The sequence below is a fragment of the Typopeltis vanoorti genome, chromosome 17 (assembly GCF_054136105.1).
Source record: "Typopeltis vanoorti isolate ZY-2024b chromosome 17, IOZ_Tvanoo_1.0, whole genome shotgun sequence".
Lineage (NCBI taxonomy): Eukaryota > Metazoa > Arthropoda > Arachnida > Uropygi > Thelyphonidae > Typopeltis > Typopeltis vanoorti.
Genome location: NC_143565.1, coordinates 50,025,427 through 50,050,102, shown reverse-complemented (window position 1 = coordinate 50,050,102; position 24,676 = coordinate 50,025,427). Strand labels below are relative to the sequence as shown.

The 24,676-nt window shown below is 34.8% G+C and overlaps 1 protein-coding gene across 1 annotated transcript in view; it reads left to right on the top strand.

The window, feature by feature from the left end:
- The first annotated feature begins 855 nt into the window (after positions 1 to 855).
- LOC150097377 (uncharacterized) overlaps positions 856 to 24,676 on the top strand; it is a 327,966-nt gene continuing 304,145 nt past the window's right edge. The window contains exon 1 of the mRNA XM_090407657.1: positions 856 to 1,167. Within this exon, the coding sequence (XP_090263783.1) occupies positions 951 to 1,167 (217 nt within the window). The 5' untranslated portion in view covers positions 856 to 950. The remainder of the gene's footprint in view (positions 1,168 to 24,676) is intronic.

Here is a 24,676-nt window from a genome sequence, read left to right as displayed (position 1 = left end):
ATAAAATGGTTACGTTAATTATAAAAAATTACCTCATTTGACGCAATGGTAGTGCCAAAAAGCGTCGTGAGCGATAATACGGTGTAAACGAACCGTCATGCACGTGGATAGAGTTTTATTAGGTCTTCTACACATCATTATTTATTGAAACAAAGTAGGTAACAGTAAGAAAAGATAAAAACAATGAACAACTAATTAAAAGTGCATTTAAAATTAAATTCGTCATCTAACTGAAGCAGAAATTCTGTGGTGCCCCCCTTTCCATGATGCTCTAACCATGTGCTTATTTTGCTTAATGGTTAATCCATCCCTGACCACTTCTCCCTACTTAGCTTCATTTACTGTGCAACTAAAATAATAGTAAGATTATTTGCCGAATTAGTACCTAAATACTTCTAGAAGAATCTCCACCATTACCCATTAAATTCCGATTATAATCCGGAACACACTCATTTAAAGGGTAAATAACCCATACCCTTTTAGTACCACATTTAAAGACCTATTTCTTTCAACAATGTATTATTTCTCTACCTGAATTATGTTTTAAGACATGCGGTTTTCATACTGTGTATCCGTGAATTAATTAAAATATATTAAAATACTACTTTTTAGGAAACTTTGAGCTGTTTGTCAAATCCAGTCAATAATTCAATAATTGTTTTGAATGAACAATTATTGAATTTTGAATTCCAGATATTCTATTCCTCTTTATTCTATTACGCCACCGAGAGGGGGAGATCTGCTAATTGCGATGAATACGAACAGTAACCTTAACCTTCTTGTTTAGGCAGCTTAGCGTCATGGACGCCAGCGGGTGTTGTTATTTGTGTTGTGTAGTGTCATATGTGTTTAAAGAGTTGGGAAGAGGCACGTATAGTGTTCTTTCCTAACTCGCAAGTGTCTGTAATTAAGAATACTTATGGCCATGATGACATAATTTTTTAATTGCGATGAAAATGACTGATTCAGAAATAGAAATAGATGAACCGGCAACTGTTTTCCCTGAAAAATCAGTTTCTGCTCCATCATCTCCAACTGATGCGTCGAAAAAGGTTCACGGCGCTATTCCAAACACTGCGCTCCGGGCCAAAAGTAGGCGAGTAACTTTTCCTGATGATGATACAATTGTTACAGGATATTTTGAACCTCCAGATCCATGGAGCGAAGGTGATTTAAAGTATTCATATATTATAACTTGATAATTATTGTAAAAAGATGAATAATACTTTTGTAGATTGTGCTCGCGTGTTCATGCTATGTATATATACATATATGAGGGATAGGGAACAGTATTCCTACATTTATTCCTATATTCCTACTGTTGTTTAATTTGTACATCAATGATATAGGAAATGATTTGACTGAAAATATCTAGTTGTTTGCCAATGATACAGAACTGGAAGAGCAATAGTCGATGAAGCTGATGCAGATTCTGCAAGATGACTAGGCTGGTAGTGTGGACAAATATTTAAAATAACTTATTCTATTGTAAATATGCATATTTAACATTACAGCATTTCTTATCCTTTGAAGCTTGTGGCATCACATATACGAAACAAATTATGATCATAACTGAGATTGAATAAAGTTTACACCAGAAAAGTTAACAGAAAAATGTATGTGAGATTTTTATGCCCCACACAAAATGTGGTTGAACTAATAATAATCATCATCACTAGAGTTAAGTGACTCATTGCAGGAGTAAATACTAACAATGTAAATTGACTGACCACTGTAGCATCACTGATTATATGATGCAATAAAAGTCTGATAGTTGTTTTAGTCGTCATTTGATAATTATCGTATTAACCACTCGCAATGAATGTTTAAATTCATGAAAACAAGAGCTAGAAGTCAGAGAGCAAAATAATGCTCAATTACATAACCTGTACTCTTAAGTTCCAAATTTTATTACTATATGGGTATCTCCATGGAGTCAGAGACTTGTTGCAGGAGACCCTTTACTCAAACATTACTGTTATTCACACAGTACTCATCATACCTTTCCTTAAACTCATGAACCTCAAGCTCACGAATCACTCACAACTACCTCTGGCAACCTATTCTCCATTCACCACTCTTGAAGCAAAAAGAATTAGTCATAACACTTGTTAACCACACCCTTACACAATTTTATTGGTGACCTCTAGTTCTCTCCCCACCTTCATTGTACTGAAAAAAGTCATCAGAATCATTTCTATAAAATCCCTTTAATAACTCATATACTTCTGTCATATCTCCTCTCTAGGACTATCTGCTAATTTTTGGATCCTACATCCCTTCATTCCATAGACCTGCCACAATCTTTGTCACTTACCTCTGGATTCTCTCCATCACTTTATCACCAAGCAATCCAAGTGACCAGATCTGCATGCAGTAGTCCAGATGTGACTCTTATTAATGCCTTATAAAGGAAACAATAGACTTCCTATCCTTGCAAGTCTGAGTGTTCTTAAACAACATGTAATTTGATGAGCTGTTTTGGCTACCTTTGCAATATGCCCTGTCCATCAACTCCTCACAGTTGAGTTCTATCGATATATGTGTGATCTCTTCCTCCCAAAGTTCATCATCTCACACTTCACCATTTACCTTTGTCCACACTACCAGCCTAGTCATCTTGCAGAATCTCTGCATCACCTTCATCGACTATTGCTCTTCCAGTTCTGTATCATTGGCAAACAACTAGATATTTTCTGTCAAATCATTTCCTATATCGTTGATGTACAAATTAAACAAGGACAAAGTGCTGAGCCCTGAGGTACACCACTAGTCACCTACCTGCCTTCTAAACTGAACTCCTCTCTGATATAAATACATAATTCATGTAGCCATTTTTCATGTACTACAACAGAATAATAGAAAGAGACTGATATATCAATAATAATATCAATAATCAAATATAATCAATAGTTATTTTTAATAAAAAGGAAAACTCATAAACCTAGAAAAATTGCTTTTATAATATTACATTAATATTATTATAGTTATACATGCTGTTCAGATTCTAGTTATTTTTAACTTCTTTGTGAGTTGTCTCATTGGCTGGTGGTGATGATTAATAAGTTGAATTATCGCCAATGGTTGGTTATTTTTGATTTATGGTAGAAGCAACTAAGACTATAAGCCAGTGTATGACCAGAGTTTCTGGGAGTGAAAATCCTGCCATCTCCACATGGACTGGCTGACTTAGTATCACCAGTTACTGGGATACAGCTTTATAAGAGATACTCCTCTCTAATAACTGAGAGATTAAAAAAAAAAAAAAAACTATCTGAAAAACAATAAACAAAAAATACCACATATCACACATTACACATAAATCAATAATAAAAAATAAACATTAATAAATACAATAAAATAAAAATAACAGAGAAAACAGACAACAAAAAATATTAGCCATAACACTACAGTCAGTTATAAAAGAAAAAAACAAGATGGCAACAAACACTTCAAGATATTCAATGTAGAAGCATCCAATAAAATTAATAATAGAACATGACAACAGTCAACAGAAGAAATAACATCAAGACAAAAACCTGCACAAGGAACAACAGAAAGGAAGAGACAATATCATCGACATCATTGACAACAACCACAAAGGGCATCATAAACAGCAGAATGTTGACAGTTTTTCCACTTGGTTTTCTCTCTCATGAAGTTACTTTGTGCAAACTTTGTTTGCTTACACTTGGATAAAGGATGAAACCCAGAATATAATTTCTTGGGATCTTTAATTTATAATATAACCAAGTGGAAAAATTTTAAACATCTATCTCTAATCCAGAGTATTTTAATAATGTGTGCCACCTTTTGGTTACTTCTATATGTAAATATGACTTTTGCACTACTTAGGATCTGGGTCTGGCTCCCACTAATGAGACTTCAGTATAGGTCGAAACTGGTTTGGGTAGTGACCCTTCTCATAATGTATAGCATTAGATATGTCCGTAAGGATATGTGCTTTGCATTGTGGGATACTAGGGCAAGTAATGTGAAGTCATTAGCCTCTATATAAGAGTTGCCCAGTCAGGAAGTTACTTCATATGCAAACTTTGTTACTTACACTTGGATAAAGGATGAAACCAAAAATATAATTTCTTGGCATCTTTAATTTACAAACAGTAGAATGTAAAGAATGCAACATAATATTAGGATACCTGAAAGTCAAAATGGATAAAGATAAGTTTTCCAAATTTTGTTCACATCATTTATTAGTGGAATTTGCAGAATGTAGGAAATGCAAAGCATAGAAGTAAATAAAGAAAACCTAACATTTGGATGCCAAAGGAAAAAGAGGGGGGGGGAGAAGGCTAATTACTAAAAAGTCAGTGAAAATTGATACATGGTTTGTAAAAGCAAATGAAAAACTGGAATAATAGCATTTACAGTATTATGGACAATTCTATCATATCCCAGATAGCAAATAAAATAAATGAACTGAATAGGACACATAAAGCAATAGTAGACTGGCCTTCATTCTGCTCAGAAATCTATATTAGTTGTGTACATAAAAATTCAACAAAATTTAAAATTAGGAGGAGAAAATATGATTGTTGAAATAGATCAAGCAAAATTCGAAAAGAGAAAAACCACAAAAAAAAAAGTTTAAAAGGGTCCAGAGAAGATTCACAAAGGTGGTCAGTGGAGTACAAGGACAGATTGAGAGAATGTAAGTTGCAAAGCCTCATGAATAGGAGGAGGGGGATATGTCTCAATCAAACAAGCTAGTCAGGGGTTGTTATCAGGTTGACATGGAAGAGATTTTTCATAGAATGGGAGACGAGGGTAGAACAAGAGGCCATTACTGGAAACTGTATAAGGAGGGTGTGAGCAAAGGAGTGAGAAGCAGGTTCATGAGTCTGACTGCATGGAGGTCAGATAATAATAATAATAATCTATTGCCACAAACACCACTACAAAGAAATGCACTGGTGTTTGGTTCTTTAAATTACCAAGTTAGTTCTTGAGGGCTGCAATTAACCTGGACATTTAAAGTCATTGAAGCAAATAAATCACCACTCCAACAAAAGCAAAAAAACAGCCAAAAACATGATAAAGTGAATATCAGAAACATGGGTACCAAGAAAACATCTGTTCTGCAGCCCTAAAGAGCTAACCTGACTGTTTGAAGTCACTAAAATGAACAAATCACTATCCAAAAAAAAAAAAAAAAAAAAAAACGAAAAAGCTGCTAATACTATAAATGCCTGCACCAAGAAACAAAAAAATACTATAAAAAAAAATTCCAACCAAAATACTATAAATCTCCTTCTTCCTAAAAGAACACATGCCAACGTACAGGCACACCTGCTTACCTCCCGATAAACACCAATGTATAATGTACACACACTCTCATGTATACCTGTTGCCCCCCCCCAAAAAAAAACACTGTGTACACACCCAGTGTTTTTTTTTTGTCTTCTCCTAAACACACTGATGTATAGATACCTGTCTTCTCCCCCCCCCCAAAAAAAAAAGAAAAAAAAAACATGCACTCACACACCAATGTAACACCACATTCATCTTAAAAAATAAACTCCAGCTCCTGATAAAACACACCTACACATAATCTCTAAAAATAAAAATGAACAGAAAATAAACATACTAAATAATAAACAAGAACTCATTAACAATGATACTACAACAAACCCACTACAAGAAACACTACCTAAGAAAATAACCAAACCATATCAATAAACATAATGCAAATGAACTAACACCACCACGTTCAGTGATGTCAATCATGTGACACCTATGCAGGTCCATGGTTTTGTTGATTTCTTGGTTATTGGAGACTAGTAAGTATCGTAAAGTATCATAAAAATTCAGTAGTGACACAATTTCACTTAAATGTCAGCAATAAACAATTATTTTGATGTTATTTACCAACATCTAAACCTCTTTCTTCTGGTAAAAAAACACTGGGAGTAACCTAGCATCACCTGGATAGGTAATATTAGAAAATGGACTAATTCTTTGTTCTTCACCTTATTAAGGAGATCCCAAGAAAGAAGCACCTGGAGAGAGAGAGAGAGCGCATGTTAGGACTGTCACCTTTATAGTGCCCCAGTGGCGTACCTAGACTATAAGTGAGGAAGAAGAAACCTTTTCCAGTATCCTCATCTCTTTACCTCTCTCTCTCTCTAAAATCCAGTCATCCAAACCCATGCACTAAATTTCTACATTTTCATACAATAAATCAACCACTTGTTTTTACTGCTTTTCAGTATCTTTCTCCCAAGAAAGAAAGAAACAGCTGGAGAGAGAGAGAGAGCATGTTAGGAGTGTCACCTTTATAGTACCCCAGTGGTCTACATAGACTATGAGCTTCTGGATGAAGAACATTTTACAGTGTCCTCATATCTCTCTCTGAAACCCATGCACTAGTGGCCTGATAAAAACCTTCTACAATAAATCAGCCAATTGTTTTTACTGCTTCAGTATCTTTCTCACAGCATTATCAAAAAAACTAACATGAATATAAAAGGATTTTCTCTTACCACATAAACCACCTGCAATTTTGTTTAGTTATACTGACCAGTGTGATAAATGAGGTGAAGATACAACTACCTTTTTTTTTTGTGCCACCACTTTGGTCTCTATTTCTATAGAACAGGTGCCTTTTATAAACATTTTGTTTCACTGCATTATTAACCACACTGTTATATAGCTTCCATAACTCTGTACATATCAGTTTTATTTCTATATAATAACATCACCATGATGATGCAAATAGTAGTATACATTTTATGCATTTCTAAATTATATAAATGCTAGCTGTGTTTTTTACTTTCATTAAAACAAAGGCAATTGAGCTGTACATTGTAAAATACATTCTTTTTTAATAGCACCTTCTACTCTTTTAGAAGAAACTGTGCTTGAGAACTTCCTGTTTCTTTACTTTAAGTTATACCCATCTCATATGAAATTTTTTCCTCTGAAGTCATAAGATATCGTTACAAGTTTTCTTTAACTGCTATTTATGCCTGCCATACTGTATCTTAAATTCTTTCATAGCATTTCATTCACCCACCAGGTAAACAATTTACTCATGGCATTACTTACCACACTATTATACAGCTTCCAAAGATGACCTCCTTTTCTTACATCTCTTCCTTTCATCCCACAAATATTTCATCATGCTGCTATCAATAGCATAACCTCTCCCACCATCATGTTCTTCTCTGTCCTTTCTGAAAATACTATATCACCTGCATTTTATCCCTATGATTATATCAGTCTCTCTCAACTGAGTCTCACTAACGTCCATATTTGGTCAAGTTGAAGTATTATTGCCAAAAAACTTCCCCCTTATTCTGAATGTTTCTGCCTTTGGTATACAATAAACTGTGGTATTGTCTTTGGCCCACAACTTTCCATACACCTCGAGTTGATTATCCCACTCAGTTTCAGAACCTAAGGAGCTTCATTCTGCATCATTTGATCGTTCTCCCCACTTAATTACTTCAAAGATGCCTGCACATGACCACACTCTCACCTGCTTCTCCCCTCTTCTCTCCCACAAAATACTGGTTTTCCTGAATTTGGACTTTTAACTCTCATTGAACAACTCCTCCAGATCCATTCAGATGCAAGCATTCAGCTTTATTGAGTTCCTTCATCCAATGAACTCATTCCACATACCCACAAATTCTTCTTATTCTTATCACGCCCTCCATAGAGTCAGTAATTTCATTGTGGGAGGTTCACTCAACCAACAACATATTTATCATATTGAACCTTAAAAATCCTTAACGCTCCCTACATTCACAACATATTCTAGTAATCTATTCCATTCATCCACAATTCTCCTGTGAAAATCTACTCCTTGCACTCTTCTTCACCACACTCTTACACAACTTCTAGGGATGGCTTCTAGTTGTTCCTCTCTCACCTTCTGCTCATTTTATAATCTCTGCTGTATTAATCTAACAAAATCCCTTCACTAACTTAAATGTTTTTACCATATCAACCCTTTTCCTCCTGTCCATTAACCCTTGTAATTTAAATTTCTTTCATTACATAGCCAACAAACATGTCAGAGTTCTGATATTGCCTTATTCGCTTGTTTCTGAGCACTGCAGTTTATCTTGAGCAAGCAGTTCTTTCCAACTCTCTCTCAAATTTATCCTTTATATCCATATAGGACCTTTCCTCCTCCCTACACATTACATCTAATTTACTCCCTGCTTGGCTTCATGCTCACACTCTTCTGCTTCACTGTCTATTAACAGTCTCAAATCCCATGCCATCTAATTCACACTTTTCTGTTGATCATTTGTTCTGACCAACATCATTGATTTGTCTGCTCCTCTCCTTTCCATAGCCTCAGTTGCACACTTCCTGTTTCCCCTTCTTATAAACACACTTTTAAATCATGGTCACCTAACATCCTTTGTAAAACTTGCAAAGCTATACTTGTTATATCACATTAAAAATCAGCATCTCGTATGTAAAAAAGTGAGCCAAATATAAAAACTCATGGAGGTTGACTACAATTTTAGAAACAGCTGCTTTACTGACTTTATTTTTAATAATCAGAGGTATAGCTGCTTGAGTTTCGGAGGAGACTCTATACATCAGCAATTGATGACTTTTGATGGATTTCAAAACCCAATAAGTCAACTGATGACCCTAATAACTGCTGCTTACAATATTTTTGAAAGGAGATTATCCTTTCTAGGATTTCACCAAAAATAGAAGCCATCTTACTCTGTAAACAGGCCAGGTTTAGACTTGGCAGAAGTTACTGCGACCAGGTCCTAGCTCTCACAATCCACAGCTGGATACTAGAAGAGTTTAAGAACAGGTACTACCTTCATAGACCTAACATCAGCTTATAACATTATGTGGAGGAAAAGTTTAAAACAGCCAAAATAATCAACTTTCAAAAAACTTTAAAATTACTTATACAAGTGCTCTCCAATAGGAAAATAAAGGTTCTTCTGAATTCACAAAAAATCATGACATTTATCCAGCAGGATGCAAGGATCAGTCCTCACCCCAGCTGTATTTAATCTGTACACAAGTGACATCCCTACGACATCTAGGTGAAAATTTATCTATGCTGGTGACACAGCAGTTGCCACCCAAGACCTTGTTCAAGGCCTTGATGAAACACTGAGCAATGATCTGAACTTACTGCAAAATTACTTTGAAAGCTGGAAACTATCTCCTAACCCCAGCAAAACTGTTGTTTCAGCTTTCCACCTAAATAACTACAAGGCTTATAGAAAACTGTAAATAAACTTCTGCAGCAGAACTCTAATCCATGAAAGTAATCCATGTTACCTTGATGTCACAGTTGGTCATGGTCTAACATACTGAAAACATTTGGAAAAAACTAAGTTAAAAATATATGCAGGGAACAACATCATAAATAAGCTCATGGGCACAACATTGGGTTGCAATGTCACGATTCTTAAAACAGAAGCCCTGACTCTGGTCTTACCAGTGGCAGAGTATTGTTTGCCAGTTTGGAGCTGAAGTCATCACATGACTTTCGTGAACACACAGCTTAACATAAAGAGAACTACCTCTGGTACCTGTGATTGCCTGTTCTTTCCCACATCACTCCTCCATATTTTGAAAGGAAGCTAGCACAGAAGTTAGGGAGGCTCTGTGGGCAAAAGATGAGCAGACATGAGCAGGTGAGAAGCCAGAGATGGGGAGATTGCATGAGTAGGACTGGCTAGACCAAGAAATGAATTGTTATGTTTATTTGCAAATTCCAGGAGTGTCAGAAATGGGGGAGATGAAATTGTTGCAGCAATTGAGTTTTTTAGTGCTAGAAAATAGTTGGAATAAGTGAAACATGATTGGATGAGAATGACATCTTGAGTGGAATAGAAATGGAGGAATGTGATGTTTTTCATAAAGATAGGAAAGGCAGGAAGGGAGGTGGAGTGCTGCTGTTGATAGCAAGGGAATTATGTCCACACAAGGCTTGGATACAAGGAGTAAAAAGTGGCATTAGTTTTGAAGCAGTGTGGTGTGAAATGGAGGTTGATAGATTGAGATATTTGGTGGGATGCTGCTACAGGCTAGGGAATGTAAAAGGTGGAGACAAAGAAATGTATGGGCAACTTGGCTTAGTGGAGAAGCAAAGGGTGATCATTATGAGTGATTTCTAGTATGGGAATATTGATTGGAATGAAGAGATAGCATAAGGAGAACGAATTTCTCGAGTTCTTAAGGGACATCAGTCTTAGACAGTATGCAACAGAGGCCATATGAGAAGACATTATCCAATCAAGTAATAAAAATCCTAGTGAGTTCTTTCGATATGTGGCAGATAGATGGAAAAATTACTATGGGAGGATGATCAATCATCAAAAAAAATCAACTAACGCCTTTTTATTCCCGTATACTGGAGTAGGCAAAGCCATTTAGCCCTAACTTTTGGAGACTGAGTGGGCAGTTCAATCTCCACTGGTACCAATCAGAGATAGATGGCCCAAGGCTATCACTAATTAAGCGGTACACAGTGAAGAGAGACAGCTCAAATGTGCCGCCATCTTGTGGTCCCTAACCTTAACACAATATATTTAATGTCTGAAATAATGTGGGTTCTACAGTCGATTTTCTTGAGTTTACGGGACGAAAAGCCTGAGTTTCTGGGAGGAAAAACCCTCTTGCCCGTGCCAGAGATCGACTAACTCGGGAACCGGTCGAAAAAAGGCTTAGAAAAATTTTCTCTAGTCGCCGACTAGACTCGAAACCAAGTCTTCCTTTGTGCGGTCAAGCGCCGTGGTGTGCAAACGCCACATCCACTGAGCTACACAGGCTGCTGGGAGGATGATGCTAATTGATAACACTGGCAGATTGGCAACCAGTGCAGAGGATATAGTTGAATTATTCAATGATTAGTTTATCAGTGTATTTTGTCCTCAGAAGCTGTAGTGTAGAATGTATCGAAGGAGGAACTGATAGTGAATGAGCAGGAGGTATGTGAGGAATAAAGTAAGCTCGATGTTTATACAAAGTAGGATTTGACTGTATATCGCCATGTGTCTTGAGGGAATGCTCTACAGAATTAGTCGTACTTTAGGTGCAACTGTTTAAAATGAGTCTTGCAATGGGGCAAGTCCCAAAGGAATGGAATGTAGGAAAAATTTTTCCACTTCATAAAGGGGAGAGGGATAAGACTAAGGCTATAAATTATAAGCCAATATGTGTGCCTGCCTGGAGTTCTTCTATTCTCACCAACTTCTCTAAGAAGTTGGTGAGGACTAGGATTCAGAAGTGGGTTGATAATAGCAGTATTCTTTATAATGGTCAGAATGGGTTTAGTAGGTGGGGGATCACGTATCAGCAATCTGCTTATGTATTACAAGATGACAAACTCACTCGATAAAGAAGATGCACATATGGTGGTGTACTTGGATGTTTTCAAAGGCCTTTGATAGGCTGGCACATGACAAGCTAGTAGCTAAACTGAAACTGATGGGGATTAGGTAACAGACTAGTAAGTTGGGTAGCTGATTGTATGTAGAACTGATCTTAGCAGCTTGTATATGGAGGAGTGATATCCCAAAAGAGGAAGGTCACTTCAAAGAGGAGTGTCAGAGGGATCTGTTTTAGGACCATTATTATTTAACTTGTACATTATTGACATTGGTGACTGATTTAACTGTGGAGATGTGCAGTTGTTTGCCAATAGTGCAAAGTTGGGAAGGCTATGAGAAGTAGAGCAAACGTGGCCTTGCAGGAGAATCTGAATAGACTTTGTGAGCAGGCAAATCATTGGAGCTATCAATTTAATGATAAAAAGTGCAAAGTTTTGAAATTTGGTAGGCAAGGTTGGAATGCAGAGTATACAGTTAATGGAGATATTTTGAATGAGGTGGAGGAAATGAGAGATCTGGGAGTAATGGTGGACAGAGATTTGAGGGGTAACATTACTAATATTGTAAGAACATCCCACTGGATTATGGCAATAATGAGGAGGACATTGATATGCAGAAACAAAGAGGTTATGGTTCCCCTATATAAGACTGAACAGGCCAATGGATTACTTTGCACATATTTGGTTGCCTGATTTTCAGGAGATGAGGATGTATTAGAAGAAGGTCCAGAGAAGATTTACTATGGTAGTGTCAGGTCTATAGAATGTCAGATGTGAGGAGAGATTGAGGAAATGCAACTTCTAGTGCTTTGTGAAGAGGAGAAATGATTGAGATATATAAGTTGGTGAGGAGTTGTTACCAGATTAATGTGGAGGGGATATTTCATACAGCAGAGGGTGGCAAGGATAGAACTAGAGGCCATCCATGGATGCTGTATAAGGAGGGTGTGAGCAGGGAAGTAAGAAGCAGGGTCTTTGCATGGAGAGTGAGGAAACTGTGAATGGGGTCAAGGCACAGTTCGATGATCTTTTGGCATGAGACTATAGATCTCTCACGATGAGTCCTTTGACCACATGGAGGTCAGATAATAATAATAATAATTTCTAAGCTATTTCAATAACCTCTAGAATATTTTGCCACCTTCCTGATATTTATTTTCTGTTCTTACCAAAGTCTTCCCATGACTTTTGTTTAGCTGGTTTTACATAGTGCTTTGCTTTCTGACAATTTTCTCTGCATTCTCTAAGAGCACAAGCCGACTTACTTGCCAGGAACTTTCAATATTCTTTCTTTTTTCTTTGACTTTTTCTTTAACTTTCAGAGTCCACCATGGAGTTTTGATTTTTCTGTCCTTTCAGACAACCTCACCACATGCTTCTGGCTGAATCAGTCAATGTTTTCTTCAGGATTTTAACTGAATGTCTAATGTGTTATTCATGTTTTCAAACTTTTTCATTTTTTTCTTGAATAATGTATGTGTATTTGAGTCTCTGAAAGCTGCCTCAAATTTCATTTGCTTTAAAACTTTCTTACACAATCTTATTTTCAATATGAAATTCAGTTTTATCTGGCTTAAAACTAAATAACGATTACTTCCAGTTGCAAATCTTCTGTATACTCTTGTGTCCTGAACTGGTCGAGGAAACATCGCTATCAGCAATAACATATTCAGTAAGACTTTTCTTGTTTCTTGCATCTTCTCTCCATATGAATTTGTGCACATTTTTATGTTAGAACATAGTGTAAATAATAACTAATCCATGTCCTGAACAGAAATTCAGCAAGTATTTCCCGTTATTATTATTCTTGCTCTTTTCTCCAAATTTTCCCAAAAAATCATTTGTTTATGTCTGATGATCATTTCCTACTCTGCTGTTTAGATCTCCAATAAGGACCAACTTTTCCTCATTTGTTGTCAGCTGCCTTCTTTAATGTCTTGAAAAATTCCTCCATTTCTTCTTTAGAACTTTCTGTGGGGTGCCATAGACACAAAGTCTCATTGTCCAGTTTTCCATTCTTATATTTGTCCACATCACTTGATGTGGATAAATATTGCCTGCCAATCAATATGACTGTGCTCATATTTATTATTGAATGCTATAGCTATTCCTTCTTTTCCATGATGACTGAATATAACATCTTGTATTTGTTGCTTAGAATCTGTTTTGTCTTTTTTTTTTTTTTGTTTCAGTCACACCTATTATTTCAATCTGGTACTTATCCAGTTCTTCAGCTAGTTCCATTTCTTTTCCTTTAATTCTTCTTATGTTGATGGCATCAATCTTGAACTCTGTGAATGTTGAGTTGGGATATGTTCCAGTAGCTGACTTTTTGCTGTTCCCACTTGTTCCCTGATGAAAGCAATAGTCATTGTTTAACCTGGCAATGCTCTAGCTGGCATGAATTCTTTTGTATTGTATTATCTTTTGTATTACTATATGATTTAAGCCAATAAGTATGCAGTTTGGTCAGCCAAGTTCCAAATTTCCAGACCATCCTCATTCGTTTACAATCGAAGTAGATACCTAACAGGGAGCACCCTGAGAAAGTGAGGATTGGACATTAGGTCAGAACCCCTGGTGTCTGTTCCTGACATTCCTTAAAAGGCAAAATGATGTCTGCTTCTAGTTATCCAGCTTTGACCCTTATGCACTCCCAGACTCTTTTGGTGTTTCATTAATTTGATGGCAAACAGCTGTCTCCTGCAAAAAACAAAACAAAACAAAAAAAAGAAGATAGCTTTAGATATTAATTATTAGCAATATGTTATTACTTTAGCATAATTTTCGTCTGATTTGGTTGTGATTGAGTGTAGCATGTTTGCATTTGGAAGTTAATCAGTTTGAAGCACTTTTTCAGAATAACATTTAATAGAAGCAAAAATGATGGTAAGAACAAGGACATCTAGATGCACACAGAAAAATTTAGTGTGGTTGAGTGGTGTGGATTTTACCAAGGTGGTTCATTGTTGGCAGTATAATATATATGCATGGGCAAATGTGACAGATGTGTTTGTTGAGGGACTAAACAAGAGAAGTTAGATGAGGGACTGAGAAAGTGTGATATGTTAATAGATTTCGGTGATTTGAATGAAAGTTGGGAACCAGACGTGAAGAATACAAAAGGTAGTGATGGATGCAAGATTAAGCATGATAACCAGAAGAGAGAGTGTGAGAATATGAGGATTGAATTTCCATTTTTAATCAATTCCATGTTCACAATTGAACATGGAATTGATTAAAAAAGGAAAACCAGGTATAATGTGCAAGCAGAAGTGTTCCTGACTGACAAAGCAAGAGCTGCATTGGCGAATTCTCCATGCTTGCTGCACAAGCTCATTAATTGAGAAAGAAGTACTATTTATTTGTTAATAAATGCATGCATTTATAAGCATTCCATTTAGGCTTTTATTTTTATAGACAGAAGACTTCTTAAACTTGCGTGGCAATTGCTAGTCTAGTCAAAGCTACCTTGGCTTACTCGGTTGTAGGAGCTTACAGGTCCTTGCAGCGGCACTGTGATTTCATGCTCGCGCATAGCCATTTCATGTGTCTCACTCTCTTGCTTAAACCACAGGCCATATGCAGTCAATGTAGCTCTAGTCAGTGAGTTTCAGCAACCTTTACAAGTGTGTGTGTGTTGCTTGGGAAAATTAAGATACAACCAACTTTTTATGACGATGTTATTGACCAGTTCATAAAGAAGAACCGTAGGGTAGAAATTTTTTTTTTTAACTAGTAAAATTTATTTGTGAGCTTCCTATAATATTACAAAATGTTGAACAATCATGTGTAACCTAAGAGCAACAGCTCATCCAGGTTACGATATGCATAAAGTTACAAAAATTTATGTAATTCATTTTCATTATATACATATATGTACATTCATATAATATACATATTACATATTATTATAATATAATTACATAATAAAATCGCAGGAGACATGCTAATATGTACAGAGATAGTTGCATAACAATTAATTAGGAACAAAATAAAGCAGTTAAATAGTATTAAAATTTTTATGATCTTTGAATACAAATATGCTAAAAAGCAATGATTTATACAGTTATTTTGAACAGAGATTCCTCATTTCTGTGGGAAAATAAATTCTCTTTGATTGGAGTTTTGTATTTTTTTGGGTTAGTTTCATTTCTTATTGTTAAAGGTAGTGTGTTGAATACTTTTGGTGCTAAATAAGTATGTTTGTGTATTGCTTCTTTATTTGCTTTTGGAACTATATATTTTAGGATCTTGTTTGATATTTACATATTCATTGTCGTTTTTTATGAATAATAGTATCCTATAGATGTATAAATCTAAGGGATAGTATGTTTAGTATGGTGTATTTATTACACATTGCAGTATCCTTATATTTGTTTCTAGTTAAGTACTTTATGCTGAGTCGAGACTAAAGGTTTCAGCGTAGTGCGATAGATTCCTCCCCAACTTAATATACCATATTATAGTGCGCTTTGAATCCAGGCAGAATATAATTTTTTTAGCATTTTTAAATTTAAGAATCTGTTTAGGTAGTAAAGTCTGTTTAACATAATCCTTATTTTATTTATGACATCGGTAGTATGCGGTTTCCAGCTTAAACTACTATCAATTTTTAATCCCAAGTAAGTTATTACACTGACTTTTTCTATTTTCTTGCAGTTGCAGTTTGAATTTGTCCTGCAATTCCAATCATGCAAAATTAATTGTGTAGTGAAGTTCATTTTGCAAGTTAAAATTTACGTATGTAGTTTTTGAGACATTCAGACTGAGTTTGTTTGACTGGAACCAATTAACTGGAACCGCAGTCTACTGTTTTGGAGCTGCTATAGCTGTTGCTTATTTTTACGATTTGTGATCTTGCATTTAAGTAATTTTTGACCCAGTTTAGGGCAGTACCTCGTATTCCTATGACTTCTAATTTTTTTATTAAAATTTCATGTGATATAGAGTCAAAAGCTTTGTGTATATCTAGAAATAGTATATTGTGTATATCTAGAAATAGTAAATTTGTATTCAAGTAGCTAAATTGAAAAATATAGAATATCATTTGTAAAATAAATGTTGTATTTGTATGACTAAATGTACATAAATTTCTAAATATACAGTTTTAAATGGTCAATACAGGTAACCCTCGTATAACGCGGTACTTATACAACGCGGTTTCAATATAATGTGGTCTACAAATTGTAGTAACCCTTGTTTAATGCGGTACTTACACAACACGGTTTTGAAAAAAACACAGTCTAGAAATTGTAGTAACCCTTTATCTTTTCATATATTTTTCACCGCGCGACTTAAAAATCAAACTTTATCTTTGTTAAATTTGTGTCTGCCTGTCCCACATGTAATTATAAGTAGCGAATTCATGTTAGGGGAAACAATCTTTAGCATGCATGTACATCAATTTGTATACCATATAAAGTGTTTATTGTTGAAAATTGTCTTCGTTTTCTGCCAGGAAAGTGCATTGAAAATCATAAGTGTGTTATCTCAAGCTGAGTACTTTACTTTCTGGTGAGTTACAAACATAATTAATATGTAATGCTTTTTTATGTAAAAAAATTATTTTTATAGTAATGGCCACAAATTGCATTGAAAGGGGGAAAAATGAATATTGAAAAGAAATTTCTTCTCGAAGAAAATTTCTCTTGAAGAAAAAAAATTAAAATCATGGATCGGTTGAAAAATAGAGAAAAACCAGTTGTTGTAAGGATTTTGAATTTAAATGAATCAACAATTCAAACAATCAAACACAATGAACATAAAATCCAAGAAAGTGTTTATTGCTGGGTCAACGGTAAATGCAAAGCTCGTTGCTCGTGTAAGTAATTTTCTAAGAGAAAAAATGAAGAAATCTCTAATGTTTTGGAAGAAGATGCACTCAAAAGAAAATTCCTTTGAAATGAAATCTTATTAAACAAAAAACTCTCAACGTTTATAAACATTTATAATGCAGACCAGGTGTTCAATGCTGATGAATCCAGGTTATGGAAAAAAATGCCAAAACGCACCTATATTTCGAAAAATGAAAGATCAGCTTCTAGATTCAAAGTTTCCAAAGACAGAATTACTCCATGTTTTGTAGTAATGCATCAGGTGATTACATGACAAAACTAATGTTTATTAGCCGATCCTCAAATCCTTGTGTTATGAAAGATTAAAATATGCACTTATTCCATGGCATTAAGAATGACTGTGGCATTGTCCTTATCAGCTCTGGTGATAACGATACTTTTTTCTTTTTGTAATTTTTCTTTTCATATTCTTAGAATCAGCAGCAGCTCTCAGGAATCAACCAAATCTTAACAAATATGGTTGCATTAAGCTTCCTAAGATTTGGGAAACGCTTATCACCAGAGGTCCCACTTTACATTCCAGGCCACCCTTTAGAGGGTGCTCCACCTAGATAGGACTTTAGTGTCTGCCATGTGGTTGGGTTAGTATTGTTTGTTATTTGTTTTTATGTTACATTAGTTTTTTTGTAATCCCTGAAGATGTCTCATTGACTGAGACGAAATATAGGAAGAATTAAATTCTGTTTTTAATCCTTTCTGAGTGCTGTATACAATCCATTAAGCCTTCAACATGATGTTCTCGCAGCACTTAAGCCTCTACACACGGATGAAAACTTTTATTATGTTCATCGCGTGGAAAAAAGTATTTTGATTCAGCAGGAGGACCTCGTTTTGCTAATATATCAATTATTGAATTGGACAAGTTTGGCCATAAAGTAGGATCATCTAGAAGCTCGTAATTTAGTGTTGAGGTATTTGTATTTGAAGTCGAAGCTATTGGATGTTTCTCAAGAGCCTGATTATCATCTAAACACAAATTCGAATTTTCAGACTCATTGTCAGTGGGAGACTCCACAGGAACGTCGCTTTCACTAACTCTTGTTTCTGATAATTTCAAAAATTTCTGCAATTGATTTTATTGCTGAGCTCGAATAACTTCTCATTCTGTTCGTCTTTTTCTGTATTGATGACCAGAAAGGGTTTTCATTTTGTTTCTCTGGTCTGCCATTTTTGTCTGTTTCTGAAATCATAAAAAAACAATTTTTTTTTTCATAAAGTTTGGGCCCAAAACAAAGTAAAAAATTTAGAATTGAATTGTCATTTGCCAAGTCTTGCCCATTTATACAATCATTTTTATCCGACTTTACTGCATTAAGAAAACATAAATTAGCAAAATAAAATTAAAAATTACCTTGTTTAATATTAATGTAAAACTCCGTATAGTAGTCAATGGGCACAATTTCAAATATATGCAAGAGTTCGTAAAATAAATAATAAGTTAAAAACAACATGGCTATAGCTTCAAAGAAAATGAAATGAATTTATTTAAAAAATCATTACTAAGATAAATCACATATTTAACTACAAACTTGCATTCATAAATACGAGGTAACAAAATTCATTCAGCGAGCTAATAATATAATACATATTAACACCGAGATAGCGAACTGACATGTAAGAAAATTTTGCAGATATGTGAATGATTTGTAATAATAATAATTATTATTATTATTATAAAAACCTCCATGGAGTCAAAGACTCATCGTGGGAGGTCCACTATTATATACATAGTTTATCATGCTGTGCCTTAAATATATTTACTGTTTCTGCGCTTGCCACACTCTCGGGCAATGCATTCCAATCACTCACCACTACCACTCTCCATGCAAAAAACCTGCCCCCCCTCACACAAATTCCAAATCTCTTTATATCATTTGTTGCTTTCTTTACTTGCTCTTCCTTTCTTTTCCTTCTGAGAAAAGCAGCTCCCGATAACTTTTTCTCTTTCAAATTACTGATCTAAATGACACTGAAATTCCTATTGATAAATTATTCTTTTTCTATTAATTATTAATTTTGAATTAATTTATTTATTATTTTTAAGAGTTTTAAAACAATTAAATCTTATTTTTTAAAAAATTCGATTTACTTCTACGGATTTTTACTATAAATAATTTATACAAAAATTTGATAATTAAAGGTAAACTATAATTATTGAGAAATCAGAAATTAGATCTGAAATACTGAAAAATGTACATTCTGCAGATTATTTCAGTGTTTTATGTGATGAAACTACAGACATCTCAGTTTTAAAACAATTGATTGTGTACATTAAATATGTTTGTCAACTTAGAAAAGAAGTCAGGATTAGTTTTGTATCAACTTGCAATAACTATCAATCATGGAATTGAAAGACACTCCTGGCAGTCATTTTCAAAATCTTCACCAGCATCTTTCAGGTGAATGGTCAGACCATCACATTGATTATTCAGATTCTAATGTTATTACGTTTAAGACTACAATATATGATAAATACATAGGCACAGTTATTATACACCTAGAAGCAAGATTTCCAGTTAGGGCAATCATTTCCTGCTTTGCAAGCCTTTTCAATGCAGAAAGTCACGATCAACGTGAGGCTTCTGAGATTCTTTTTGATTGTTATTCTAGTAGAAATGGAAGTCCTGCAGTCTTAAACTATGACAGTAAAAAATGATTAATGGACAGTCGTACAAAAATCTAGATCCAAGACAAATACTGCTGAAATTAGCAACAACATCTGAGCTCAAACTGTCTTTTCCAAATTTAGCAAAACTAGCTGCTGTTGGACTGGCCATACCTGTTAGCACATCTGAATGTGAAAGGGGTTTCTCTGCTGAGGAATCACATCAGTCAGAACACTCTAAGTAATCTGATGCTGATTTCACTGGAGGGACCAGATCCAACAGATTTTTATCACGAAAAAGCTGCTGACAACTGGAATTCTTCTCTTCTAAGAAGAAGAGAAGAATTAATGTATAGAATTTTAAGCTGTGAGCATTACAAGGTTTTTCATTGCTTAATGAGAAAATAAGAAAAATCCTAGTCTTGTTAGTTATAATTACTATATAAAATATTATCCTTGTTCGAAGTAATTGTAATAAAATTACTATTTTAATTTGTTATGAAAAAGGATCTTTCTTAACTAATTCAAAATTTTTGTACGCCCGGCTAATGCTTCATTCCATCTGGGTGGTAAAAATTTCTGGGGAGAACGCTGATGACCATGGGATTAGATGCCATATCAGTCTGTAGATTGTGAGAATGTGCTAGGGAAATAGCAGCTCCTCTGAACATGTTGGTTAGTTTAAGCCTCATTTCTGGGAATATGTCCAGGAAGTGCAAAGAGCAAAGTAGTTCCACTACATAAAAGAGGCTCCAAAACTGAAGTAGCAAATTAAAGTCCAGCTCAGTTGTCACTTTATTATAAAAAAGGGTAAAAAATATGTAAATTACTAAGACAAGACCTACCTTTCAAAAAACTTAAAAAGTATCATGTTAACCTGATCATACTTTTTAAGAAGAGATATTAAATTCTGCCTTTTACAAAAAGACAGAATTTAAGACTGGGTGGACAGGAATATGATACTTTAGGGGCAATGTTTTTTTTTTTTTTAAAGGGAAGTCTTGCCTTAGTAATGTGCATGCTTTTTATCTTTTTATAATCATGTGACAAAGGAAATAGTTACATGCTGATACCATTGGACCTGACAAAGGCATTTTACGGTTACCACATGGAACTATTTTGTAACTTGCAGTAAATGGGTATGAATATTAATCTGGTGATTTGAATGAGGGTGGCTGAAGGACAGATATCAAAATGAAGTGTATTAGGAGATTGATTCCAGGAGAAAACGAGTGACTAGTGGTATGCTTGGCTCCATGATATCAAGGGAAAATGTTCAAATTTTTTGCTGATGATGTAAAGGAAATGATAAATGGCAATTTGGAATGACTTTCTCCCAATTACAGCAGTTTCTTTCCAAAATAAATGCACTTCGTTCTAGGATCCAGTTCACCTTAGAAAAGAAATAGATTACCAGATAGCCTTTTTTTAGGCCTACTAATTCTGTCTTAACCAGATGGCAGCTTACGATTGTCATATTTTTGGAAGAAGATTCATATAGGCCATTATATCTACCCTTATTTTCACCACTATTGTGCCTTCTTCAGACGAACTTTTACAGAAAGAATTACAACATATTAAATTTACCTTTTTTATCAAATGGTTTTAAGGATTCTTTCACCAAAAAAGCTTTTAACAGTTATAGTATCTCTACCTCTTCCAGTGGAGAAGAAATAGCTCTCATTCCTATCCCTTATGTGCAAGGCATTTCTGAATGAATAGCGAAAGTTTTAAAACCACTGAATATTTTTGATGCCTTTCATCCCCCTCAGAAAAACCTCTACCTATCTCACTTCTCCAAGGGCTTCCTCCTCTTAGTTTTCTGGGTGTCTACCAGATTCCTTTCTTTTGTGACTTATATTATTTTGGACAAACTGAGAGATCTGCTTTTATTCATCTTGAAGAACAGAAGTCTTATATTAAATATCATGAGCCTGAATAGTCTGTACTTGCTAAGCATACTCTTTATGCTAAATATAGAGTTTATTGAAACAAGATAAGGGTACATCTTAAATTATTGTTTCCTCATAGAATGTCTTAATGAAGAAACATGAAACTTTACTTCATTGTCCTACCTTAAACAGATTCAATGGTCTGTATCCCCTTTATGGGAGATAGTATTTTTTAAATCTGCTAATCTTTCTTAACTATATATATATATATATATATATATATATATATATATATATATATATATATATATATATATATATATACACACACACACAAGATAAGGGTACATCTTAAATTATTGTTTCCTCATAGAATGTCTTGATGAAGAAACATGAAACTATATATATATATATATATATATATATATACACACTTAATATGTACACATAAAATATATATATATATATATATATATATATATATATATATATATATATATATATATATATATATATACACTTAGAAAGAAGTATTTTATATATATATATATATATATATATATATAAAATACTATATATATATATAATAATAATAAAATATATATATATATATATATATATATATATATATATATATATATTTTATGTGTATATATTAAGTGTATATATATATATATATATATATATACATACACTTAGAAAGAAGTCAACAGACACCATAGTGTGAGGATGCCAACCTTAATAAGATGTAGGACCTCCTTGCAATGTGATGACTGCAACAATCCTGTGGGGCATACTTCTTTCCACAAGTGTATGATAGCAATCAATGCAACTTTTGGATCATTCTTTCTATAGTCATGTAATGAGGTTCTGGACTGTTGTGGGGTGGGCATCACTCAACACTCCAGTTCATCTTGCAGGTGTCCAATAGGATTGTGATCAGGGCTCTGTGGACATTCATGTCCACAAACTGTGCAGTTACAGCAGCATCCTTATGACACAGTGCATTGTCTTGCTGAAAGAGACAATGGTCAGTTCTGTAGAAACTCCACAAAGTACAAAACATTACATTGTCTAGAATGTTCAGATACCTCTCTGTGTTCAGTGTTTGTGACACCACAAACAGAAGTCTGAGGCATCACACAAACAGGACGGCATCACATAGCCACCTCCAAATTTCATAGTTAGGTTATGTACTCTTGTAAGAGACATTCGCCAGGCATCTGCCACACTCACACCTGTTTATCTTCTCAGAAGAGCATGGTTCATCACTCTATAACACAGCTGCCCAAGCTTCCATGTCCCACTGTACATGCTCTTTGCACCACTGAAGCTGACACTGCATGTTGGTTTGGGTAATGTGGGGCTTGAATATTGCGGTCCCACCATGGAAACCCCTGTTGTGATCCTTGGTTCTGAATGTTTTTGTGCAGATTCATGTTCCAGTTGATGCCCAGAACTCTGCATTCAACGTGTCATCCGTCGAAAGGTGGTTGTTGCATATTATTCTTCATAACACCCTGTGGTCATGTTTGGCAAGTGTGGTGAGTTGTCCACTGTGGATGGCACTTGCAGTTGACTCCGTATGCTTCCATCTTAGTATGGTATCACTGATGGTTGACCTGGAATGGCCCAGTTTGTCAGCAGTTTGCTGAATAGATAAGCCTGCAACATAGCATCCTATCACAATGCCTCTTTCAAACTCCGTTTGTTCCCTTCTCGCAGCCATTTCACCCAGACACGGTTGCACTGCCTTTAGAGCATCATATTCCTCCAAATTATACTGGCTACAAACATGTGACTCATTACATAGCATGATGTACCTTGCTCATGGGGATTGTTCGTTAAATTCTTCAAGTAGTAATCTTCTTATTTGTGTGTAATCTTCTTATTTTTTTATTTATTTTTATTTTTTAATAGGAATTTCTTGGCTGATTTAGCTGTCTTCACATTAACTACTAAGATGGCACATTTTAGAATTGTCTGTTATTCTTTGATTGTCATTCTGTAATTCCTTACTGAAGATACCTATGAAATTTAGGCAAAAAATTCTACTAATAAATAAGTTTTTAAGTTTCTTTGTTTTTATAGTTTATTATTATGTGAACTCGCGATGTTTCAATATTGAAACAAATCAATGACAATAATGTAGAGATAACTAAGATAAACAGACTGGTAGATTGGTAGTTGAACATGGCCATGTATAAGGCCATACACTTTGGATCACAAACTGTGTATTAAATGAATGGAACTGAACTGAAGGAAATTATGAGCTTGTGATTTTGATAGTGATTATGGACAAGGAGTTGAAGTGTAGAGGACTTATTGTAAAGATGGCCAGAATAGCTCATCAGATTATGTGATTTTTGAAGAACACATTGACAAGCAGGGATAGGAAAGTTAAAGTTATTATTCTTGCTTATAGGGCTTTAATAAGTCCACATCTAGACTACTGCACACAGATCTGATTGTCTGGATTCCATGAAAATGAGGGTGGAGAGGATACAGATGCAAATGACCAAGATTGTGGCAGATCTATTAAATGCTCCCTATGAGGATGGATTTAATGTGGCTGGACTTCAAAATTATTTGATAGACAAAAAAGAGGGGCATCAGAGAAACAAGTTATGAAGTGAATTTTGTTATACTGAAGATTTTTCAATACATGGAAAGAAAGGAGTGAACAAGAAGTTACCTTTGCAAATCATATAAGAGTGTGGTTAGCAAGAATGCTAGGATTAGATTTTTTGGGAATGGGTGGAATGGATTATAGTGGGTTATGAGTTCATCAATGAATGACTTCCTGGATAGGTATTATTATTATTACGTGTGAATTCATTCACACTAGATGTATTCACTACCCCTAAAGACAAACTAACCTTGCAGTCAAGAAAGTTTTTTCTTGACTGCGAACAAACTTAACTTCCATGGATATCCCTGTGTTCTCTCCCCACCTTCATAGAACAAAAAT